Below are 10,218 nucleotides of genomic sequence, written 5' to 3' on the forward strand. Positions count from 1 at the left end.
AAAAATATTTTCTTACATTTTATACTGTTGTTCAGTACAAGTTTTTGTACATTAAGGCTGTTCCGGATAAAATTTAACCCACATCTGTGCTCCAGTGGGTCATATCTGGGAAAATAGTTGTTTCAGGAATTCAGAAACTGTACATCTCCGATCTTTGTGTACTTTTTGTGGGGTAGCTTAATCTAGCATATAAACTGAATAAAAATATCATGGTATTGTGTAATTCAACTGTATGTCTTTCAGAAATCTTTAGCAATTTGAAGTTTTATTTATGTGTGCTCAATTATGGGACTTTGCAGGATTACTGACCTTTTTTTAATTTAAATTGTAACTACCAAGTAAACTGAAAAATTTTGATTATCTGATATATGAAGCTAAAATATCTCAGCTGTCATTACAAATGTTCAAATTTTGGACCATGAAATTTTTATGCAAATTAAAGATGGCTGAGCAGAAGGCTTGGTTGATTTGAGAGCAATAGCCCTTTTAGTATTTTTATGATACAGAAGTAAGGACAGTGCTTAACAGTTGTAATAGTTATACATAGTTAATGGTTTGTAATGCCCATAAAATGCACTTCCACTGCTCTGTGAATCATTAATTCAGCATTAATGTGTCTGGATATGTTTTTAATGGTCAAATGGTATTCTATGCATAACAACAGGAGCTCTTTTCCCTAGTTATTCCTTTTTCAGTTTTGCTTTCTTTCTGCTTGCTAATTTTGCAAAATTAATGAAGATATATTTTTAAAAAGAGCAAAATATCGACTGTGTTTCATTGTAACACCAAAAAAATTCAAAAGTTTAAAAATAAAACTTTATTACTTTATTTCAAACAAACATTATTTTCCCTGTGCATCCTGGCACATACCAGTAGTTATGATAGTATTTATAGAGTATTCATTAGTGATGGAATATACTTCTCCTGGAGATTAAGACTTGCCAGTGTACACCACGATGTTTGGTGCCAGGCTGTAGTGATTAGCACAAGCGCACTCTCTTCATGATGAGCTCATAGAATAAAGGCACTTCAACTTTCATGATCATGTGCTTACTTTGCTATCAGATGCATCTCAACATGAACCAAACAAGACATTCAGTTTATAGGCTCAACAAATACTCTGTATATGTGTATATGTATTTGGAGCCATGCAATAAGAAGCTTAAATGCTAATATAAAGCGTCTGACATGTGCAGCATCAAAAGTCTCCCTCAGTATATCTGCATAAAGCAAAGCACTTACAGGTGGTGACTTTCCAAAGACATAAAATATGACTGTGACAGGTCATAAAAACACCTGAGAAGGTCCAGATATGGCCATTTGCCTCACATTTTAACTGCTGAAGTTTATGTAAAGCTCAAAGTAGCAAAAATAAAAACAAGAAGTATCATCAAAATAAACATTAATTCCTTAAATCGCCACATTTTTAAATGTAAAAACACAAGATGGGTTTGGTTTTTAATAATTAAGGATCGGAGCCATTAAACCCAGGCGTGTCGGTCAGAAAACTCGTGCTGAGATGATGTGGTTTAAAAAAAAAAAAAAAAAAAAAAGTCATACGAAGGAAAGTCTTCTGATTGGCAACAATGTTGGATCGTCTGTGATCAAACCGGCAGCCACCATTGGCATAATAGCTGTGAAGATCCTGTCAAGACAGGAAAAGAGAGAAAACACATCATATGTAAAGACTATGTGAAATCAGTATTATTGAGTCATGTATTATTAGGCCATGTTATCCTACACAGGAGCAGAGTACTGATATTTCAAATAACAGGAGTAAGAAAACCATAACAAACAAACTCATCGCTCACAAGCGTCTTATTCCTGATTCACGTTGATCAGCCACAGGTAAGCTCGGAGGAGGAGACGGAGAGGAGACAATGGAGCCGGTGTTCTCCTCAGTGTTCAGCTCATCACTGAAGGATAAGGAGGAGGTCAATGTCAGCTTTTGCATCCGCGCCGAGTCAAATTTTATGCCTGTGAAGGAAGTCGTACCTTTTATAGTATGCCAGCTCCTCCTGCAGCAGGAACACCTGAGCTTTGAGTTCATTCTTCTCCTGCAGGACGTCCCGCAGCTCCTGCAGGGTGAAGCGAGGCTTGTCCGAGTCCTCCTCTGGCTCTTCATCCGTCGATCCATTCTGCATTCAAAACAAATATTCATTCTTTCTACTGCACAGCTTAAAAACAAATACTATAAAATGAAAGAGGTTGGTTATGCTGTTGAAGTCAAACTGGTTTTCTCCAGCAATGTACAACAGAAAAAGGAGCAAACAAAGTTTCAACCATGAGTCGCCGTTCTTGTGCATTTAACAAAAAAAGGTCATGTCTGACAGATGTTCATCGCCTTAAGGAAACACTACATGACAAAGTTTGTCTGAATCTGCCTACGCTGACCTGTCTAATGTCTCTGGCATTGTGATATGAGCATTAACAATAACATCAGTCCAGTGAGTGTCATGGTGTTATGGCAGATTAGCTAAACGGTGAAACAATCTTCTCCCAGCTGTGCATCACTTCAGGCATATTTAAACATCCAGTGCTTGATCATTTTCAGCACCAATGAGGCGTAGCTAGTAATAAAGTGTGGACAAACTATTTTTACCTTGCTCCGCCCTTAAAACTGTGGCAATACCAGTATCCTGGCATGGCTACGCACACCTCATTATACCACTGTAGCATCAACAAACTACAGATCCATCAATTTCTGCTGCTTATCTGGGGTCGGGTTGTGAAGACATCTGCCTATGCAGGGAAGTCCAGACCTCCCTCTTCCCAGTCATCTCCTCCAGCTCATCCAGCTCATACCAAGGTATTTCCAAACCAGTTGAGGGAAGTAATCTCTCCAGCCTGTCCTGGGTCTACCCCGAGGCCTCCTCCCATTAGGACATGCCTGGAACACCTCGCCCACAATTGATCCCAGTTGGATCCTGAACCACCTCAGCTGGCTTCCTTTGAGAAAGGCCAGCCACCCTTCTGAGGAAACTCATTTCCACTGCTTATATCCACCATCTGATTCTTTTGATCACTACCCAAAGCTGTGTGACCACAGGTGAGGGTGGGGACGTAGATCAAATCGACAGCTTTGAGATCTTTTCACCCAAACACACTCGAAGCACCAATCTGTCTGACGATCTCCCCTCTCCCCTCACTCATGAACAAAACCCCGAGATACTTTAACTCCACCACTAGCGGCAGCATCTCATCCCTGACCCACTGCTCTCACTCTCGCTGCCTCACACTCAGCTTCGAACCACTTCAGTGTGAGCTGGAGGCCAGCACGTATAGAGGGAACAGATCATGGTTTCATGGCTCACTGGAGTCCCAAAAATCTGGTCTCCTAGTTTCACCCTATGACTTAACCCTGGTCCTTCATGTCCCACCTGCAGTGGCTCTGTGTCCCAGCAATGGGCCCACCCCACAGTTTGAGAACCACTGACCTGAAGTTAAATTAGATTAAACCAGATACATCTGTGAGTAGTGAGATTAAAGATGGTACCAGCTGACTGCTGTGCCTCACTATGACAAGGTGATAACAACTATTTAGTGTAAACAGCCTTATGGCAGCTCTGCTATAACAACACAGCAGCACTGGCTAAATAGTAAAGTGTACGTGGACATTACCAGCAACAATGTTGTTGAGTTCTCCTCTTCATCTCCGTCTTCCTTGTTATCCTCTCTGTTTGCTGACTTTCGGAGAAAGGAAAGACTCTTGTCGCACTCGAAACAGTTTTCCAGAAAGTCTGGATCTGCCCCACACTCCACCCACACTGAATTTGGTTTGAAGGAGCTAGAAAGGTGAGCTGCTGCTGCTGCAGACTAGATTTGTGACACATAAAAGCCACTTAGGCAAAAAACAAAACAAAAAACCCACCCACAAATAGTTTAAACATCTGCTAAATATCAGGTATTTTTTCTTACAGTCATCAGTGGGGATGCAGGTGAAGAAATCTCAGAATTTGACAGAGGCAACTCTTCTGTCTGAGCGACTTCTATCTCTCGCTCCAGCTCCCGCAGCTCCTTTTTCAGCCTGGTGACCTCCAGCCGCAGAGCCCCCGCTTCCTGGTGTTGTGCCTGGGCTGCAGCTTCCAGCTCAGCCCTCTGCTGAATCAGGGTCTTGCCCTGGGCCTCCATCAGTCCTATCCTGTGAAGAAGCTCCTGGTTCATCCTTATCAGCCGATGCTGCTGCAGCTGGAGCTGAAGTTCAGAGAATTTGCTCCATGAATTCTAGTAAAACAAAGTTGTTGTTTTTTGTTTTATAGTACATATATTCTTAGATGCAGGTATTGTGAATCCTCACCGCCTCGATATCCTCATTTTTTAGCGTCAGCTCATGATCTTTAGCCCGGATGTCGTCTCTCTGTTTATCCACCAAGTCCTGAAGTTTCTTCATCACTTGTTTTTCTTTCTCTGACATTCCTGCTGTAATCCAAATTAATAAATTAATGCTCACAGAAGGGTTACATAAGCATTCAAATAAGCACAGTAAAATAGGTTTTTAAAAAATCAAAACAGAGTGAAATTCTGCACTCGGGCAGATTTTGCACTAAAAACTTTTACCAGCATGAAACCGAACAGAACTACAATCACATTTAAAGAGTTACGAATCCACAGGAATATTTTTCAGTACGGATGCACTGTGTACTGTAAATCCTCCAGTTAAACACCAGGGTCACAGTCATTTGTTTTAAACAGCAAACGCCTAAAACTATTAAATGACACAATTTCCATGGTGTACACCTTCTTAATTTGGTGTATTAATACACAAAATAAAAGAGTGCAAAAGATTTATAAAAATATTTAACTTTTCAATTTAAAGTAAAATATGATAGGTTATTTTCCCAAAACATAGAAACTTTCACAAATGGCTTTGAGATTCAAGAAAATAAAGTACCATAGATGTATATGTTTGAGACAGATAAGGTGTCAGTGGCCAGAGGAGTCACGTCATGTAATATCCTGTTGTTTGTGTGCTTATAACCAGTGCATGTGCTGCAGCCCTGACAGTAAGTATAAAAGCACTTCCACACAGAGCAATATTTTAGTCGGATTCAAAAATAGACTTCTTCACAAGCTCCCGGCTTTCTCTCTGCACAGCCTAATGCCCAGGGTGGCAGTGTGTAACATACAGCAGACTGTTATGAGTATGAAACACATTTCAGATTTTCAGCCAAGACTGATCTTTAAGAGTCAGAGCAGAATTATTACAGTCTTGCATTTTTTTTTGTAATAACATTTGAGTTTTTATTTTCAGTTCGGTTTAGTTTCAACCAGTTTGCACAGTGGATTTTCTCGTGTTGGATGTTAGTTTTTTGTACATTTCTTCCACTTATCCAAAACAGGGTCACAAGGGGGGTTTCGGGGCTGGAGCCTATCCTAGCTACCATAGGGCGAAAGGCGGGATACACCCTGGACACGTTGCCAGCCTGTCGCAGGACTAAGACATAGAGACAGACAACCATTCGCACTCACATTCACACCTATGGACAATGTGGAATCATTATTTAACATAAGCCCACTAACTGCATGTCTATGGATTGTGGGAGGAAACCAGAGTACCCAGAAAGAACCAACAAAGACACAGGGAGGAAAAGGTCAGATGCTGGATTCGAACCCAGGATCTTCTTTTTGTAAGGAACAATGCTAACCACTCACAGATTTTTGTTGTAATAGACCTCACTGCACTGAATCATACTTGTTATTAATCTCTGTCTCTCTTCCGCAGCATGTCTTTTATCCTGTCTTCCTTGTCTCACCCCGACTGGTTGCGGCAGATGGCCGCCCCTCCCTGGAGCTGGTTCTGCCGGAGGTTTCTTCCTGTTAAAAGGGAGGTTTCCATTCCCACTGTCGCCAAAGTGTTTGCTGACAGGGGTCATATGATTGTTGGGCTTTTCTCTGTATGCATTATTGTAGGGTTTACCTTACAATATCAAGCGCCTTGAATCAACTGTTGTTGTGATTTGGCGCTGTATTAATAAAATTGAATTGAATTGATCATATTGACATGACAGCATCACACAGTTGCTGCAAATTTGTCAGCTGCACATCAATGATGTGACTCTCCAATTCCACCACATCCAAAGGTGCTCTGTTTGACTGAGATGGGGTGACTGTAGAGGTCCTTTGAGTACAGTGATCTCACTGTCACCTTCAAGAAACCTGGTTGAGATGATCTGAGTTTTAAGATCTGTCCATAAAGAGATGGATACGGTCAGCAAGAGCACTCGGGTAGACTGTGGGGTTTAAGGAAGCAGGAAACGTTTTTCTAATCTTCTGTTGTCCAGTTTTGAGGAGCCTGTGAAGCAGTTTTCTAATCTTAGCTGACAGGAGTGGCACCCAGTGTGGTCTTCTGCTTCAGGTTCCTCATGTTGTGCATTCAGAGATGGTCTTCTGCACACCTTTGTTGTAACTCGTGGTTATTTGAGTTACTGCTGCCTTTCTCACAGCCTGAAGCAGTGTGTTTTTTGCTTCCGACCTCTGTTATCAACAAAACATTTTCACCCCCCGCTCACTGTATATTTTCTCTGTTTGAACAATTCTCTGTAAACCTTAGAAATGGTTGCCTGAAGAAAAAAAATCACAGCAGATCAGCAGTTTGTGAAATACTGACACAATCCATCTAGCAGCGACAACCATGCCATGTTCAGAGTCACTTAAATCACTTTTCTTCTCTATTTTGATGCTTGATTTGAACTATAGCAGGCCATCTTGACCATGACTACGAGCATACATCCCTTGAGTTGTCCACTAAGATGTAACACACCAACTGTTTTCTTATTCAAGGTTTGTGTATTAAACCCTGGCCGAGAGCTTTTTGGTAATCAACTCACCTTCATGTTTCTGCAGATCTTCCTCTGTGACCGGTGTCTCTTTAAGTGAGAGGCTCACCAGCAGCCTCTTGTTCTCCGCCTGAAGCTGAGTGATTTGAGAAAGCAGGTCCTGGACTTCTCCTCTCCACACATCCTCCAGCAACTCCAACTCCTGAGCACAAAAATGAGGACACTTCAAATGGAGTACTGGACCCATTAATACTTTAAATGGAAAAAAGGAAGCTAGGGGCATGTTAGATTTTTTTCTTTTATCAAAAGAGATCATCCCTTACTTTATGAGGATGGATCAAACCTATCACACTCTGTGCTCCACACAAGCAGTGAATCAAAATAAAGTCTAATTTGCATCTAAATGTAGAAATAAGAAAAAGCTTTTTAGTCCTGATTCACCGTAAATATCCTGAGACTGAATAGAAATGACCAAGAACTGATAACTAATCACAAGAAAACTCAGCTTTTGTGCATCCAGTGCTTGAAGCTGAGAAGAAATAGTGTGAAAATTAGAGTGTGTGCTTGTGTTAGCTCTGAGAGGCACTGGCCACCTGTCCATGCTGTTTCACGCCACTTGTTCAAAGAGGGGATAGACTCTAGCGGTCACATGACCATAAAACAAGGTTACAGGGTCAGATGTGTGTGTACTATTTTTCCATGTTTTAGATCGAGCAGTTTTAACATTACATGAAGATAACATCTTCATCGTGATTTTCTGGTAGAGAGCAGAATTCATGGATCCATTAATTAAGGCAAGTCGTCCTGAAGCATCAAAGCAGCCCCAGACCGTCACACTATCACCACCATTTCTGATTAAAATGCTGTGTAAGTTTAACATAGGATGCAATGGGACGCAAACCTTTCAAAAGGTTCAGCTTTTGTCTCGTCAATCCACAGAATTTTATATATATATTTATTTATTTTTTGGAAATGTGAGTCAAGACTTTGTTTTCTTTATGCACAGGAGTGGTTTTCGCCTTAGAGCTCTCCCATGGATGCCATTTTTGCCCAGTCTCTTTCTTACTGGAATCATGAACTCTGATCTTAACTGAGGTAAGTGAGACCTGGAGTTCTGTAGATGTTGTTCTGAGTTCTTTTGTGATCTCCTGGATGAGTCGTTGACGCACTTTTGGAGTCATTTTGGCAGGCTGGTCACTTCTGCAAAGGTTCAGCACTGTTCCAAGTCTTCTCTATTTTCTGTATAATGTCTCTCATTGTGTTTTACTGGAGTCCAAAGCCTTAGAAATGGATTTGTAGCCCTTTACAGAATGATAGACGTCAGTAACTTTCTTTCTCAGCTGTTTCGTTGAATCGTGGCATGACGTGTTGCTTCTTCACTTTGTCAGACAGACTGTGATTTCCTGATTCAACAGGTCTAACAGTAATCAGTCCTGGGTGTGGCTGGAAACAGAACTCAGCTTTAACTATCAGTAACCACAAAAAATGTGGTTAATGATAGTTAATTACGGGGTTGTGGAGAGAGAGTTTTTACTTTAACACACAGGGCCAGGTAAGTTTGGAAAACTTTTTTCCCCTTAAAAAAATGAATTCATCATTTTAAAAACTCAGGTTTTACACACACACACACACACACACACACACACACACACACACACACACACACACACACACACACACTCTGATGGTTGCATCGTGGGACTCCATTTCAGCAGTGCTTCCAGATTTGCTTTTTGATCATTGGAGAGTTGCTTAAAAAAATGATTATGTATTTCAGTACTGGTTACACCTGCATCAGGAAATGATAGAAGTGCGAGAACAAAAACAAAACCTCTTTGGCCTGCAGCAACACTGAAGGCAACAAAATTAATTTTCTTGTCACTGAAAATGTAAGTAATTTTCTCAACCCTATAAAAAAAAAATTGCGTCTCTGCCACCGCTTCTTTCATGAAAACAAATTATTATCTCAGATGGGCTGATTTCTTGTAAATCTGAGAGTTATTTGTGTAAACTGTGCAGCTAATGGCTCTAATCCACAGCTAAAATAAATGAAATATTGTGCTGGATAAGGCCAGCCGCACATCTGGTTTATTGCTCCCAAAATCTGTACTTAAAATACTCAAGCATACACATGTGTCTTAAAGGTCTGGTCTTGTTATTATACATGATAGGAGGTTGTTTGATTCATTAGACAGTGTGCTATAAAGCAGTTATGTAATGGATGTGAAATGGTCATCCTACTGCAGCAATCTAATGTTAAATAATACAAACAGTGCTCAAAGCAACTCATTAAATGCCACTACTTGAATATAGTTGTTATAGTTTTATTTTTTCATTAGTTTCCAGAGATGATTTTCTTGTATCAGTTTAGTTAGTATTGTTTGAAAATATTTAGCTTTAGTTTAGTTTTTATTAGTTTCAGTATTTGTTTTGGTCTTTTTAAATTTTATTGTGTGCAGAGCATGTGCCAGAGACTATATTTAGGAAAAATCAGAACATGTAAGTGTTTAAAAGCAGCTGACTCACAGTCCAGACACTTAAATCAAAGCCTCATCCGGCAAGCTGTAATAATATTTAATCTCTATGCTTATTTTAGTTTCGTTTTCCAAGTTCACAAAATCGTTCCAGTTAGTTTTCCCCTTTTTTGTATTTCTAGTTTTTATTTTAGAAGTTACAATATTTTTCCACATCTAGTTTTAGTTAACTACAATAACCTATGACTGAAGGAAAATACACAAATGATAGCTTCAATAGGCATCCACAAACATTTTTAGCTGTATTTTCTCCACTTTATTCTGTTTTTCCACACTAAAAGCTGAATTATAAAATGTGCTGTACTGACCTTCTGGTGCTTCCTCTCCTGCTCGTGTCTGTCAAGCTCCCTCCGCAGGTCCTCGGCCTCCTGCCCAGTGGCTCCGCGGCTCACCAGCGCCTCCAGTAGCTCCAGGACCCGAACCACTCGGGGCACCAATGCGACGAGAGCGTCGCAGCCAAACTTGTCTATCATCCGCTCAAACTCCTGCCCTAGCACCGCCGCTATCTCATACACATCCACAACCGTGAGCACCGCCGCGGGTTTGTCCAGCACCGACACAGCCCGGTTCTCCATGCCTGAGCTCAGTTTTATCTACACCGCAGGACTTTTACATATTTTCATGTCCTCTCAGTCTCCGAGTCTCGGAGTCCGAGAGGACTAATTTGCAGATAGACGAGTTTACCTAAGCAAACAGGAACCTGAGCGAGAACGCAGTTTGTTGACAGTTAAAACTTTCTGCTGCCCCTCGGATGCCGCGTTCACATACCCGCGAAAAGTCGTAAATGTCCTCATCCGCGGTAAAACGTGACATTTTTGCATGTTATCAGATGTAAAACAGAGACATGACGAAATACGAGGGAAAACGTGTAAATACCCCCTTTCATTTTTTTTAAAGGACCGGTGATT

At 40.8% G+C, this 10,218-nt stretch overlaps 1 protein-coding gene across 4 annotated transcripts; it reads right to left on the reverse strand.

The window, feature by feature from the left end:
- Window positions 1-798: 798 nt before the first annotated feature.
- LOC146697039 (RILP-like protein 1) lies at window positions 799-10,081 on the reverse strand. 4 transcript variants are annotated; one of them, XM_085475488.1, is made up of 8 exons: window positions 9,619-10,081; window positions 6,828-6,978; window positions 4,298-4,416; window positions 3,919-4,224; window positions 3,622-3,816; window positions 1,996-2,138; window positions 1,812-1,916; window positions 799-1,645 (listed from the first exon to the last, which is right to left on the reverse strand). In XM_085475488.1, the coding sequence occupies exons 1-8, from the start codon at window positions 9,883-9,885 to the stop codon at window positions 1,555-1,557; spliced, it is 1,377 nt and encodes a 458-aa protein (XP_085331614.1). In that variant the 5' UTR covers window positions 9,886-10,081; the 3' UTR covers window positions 799-1,554. The 4 variants fall into 4 exon arrangements, with proteins under 4 accessions (XP_085331614.1, XP_085331612.1, XP_085331616.1 ...); XM_085475486.1 differs by having other exon boundaries at window positions 4,298-4,419; window positions 9,619-10,080; XM_085475490.1 differs by having other exon boundaries at window positions 3,919-4,194; window positions 9,619-10,079.
- Between the last annotated feature and the right edge of the window lie 137 nt (window positions 10,082-10,218).

Source organism: Copadichromis virginalis, linkage group LG12 (genome assembly GCF_057382275.1).
Source record: "Copadichromis virginalis isolate Kocher_CV1m ecotype Utaka linkage group LG12, C_Virginalis_male_GT1.1, whole genome shotgun sequence".
Classification (NCBI taxonomy): Eukaryota; Metazoa; Chordata; class Actinopteri; order Cichliformes; family Cichlidae; genus Copadichromis; species Copadichromis virginalis.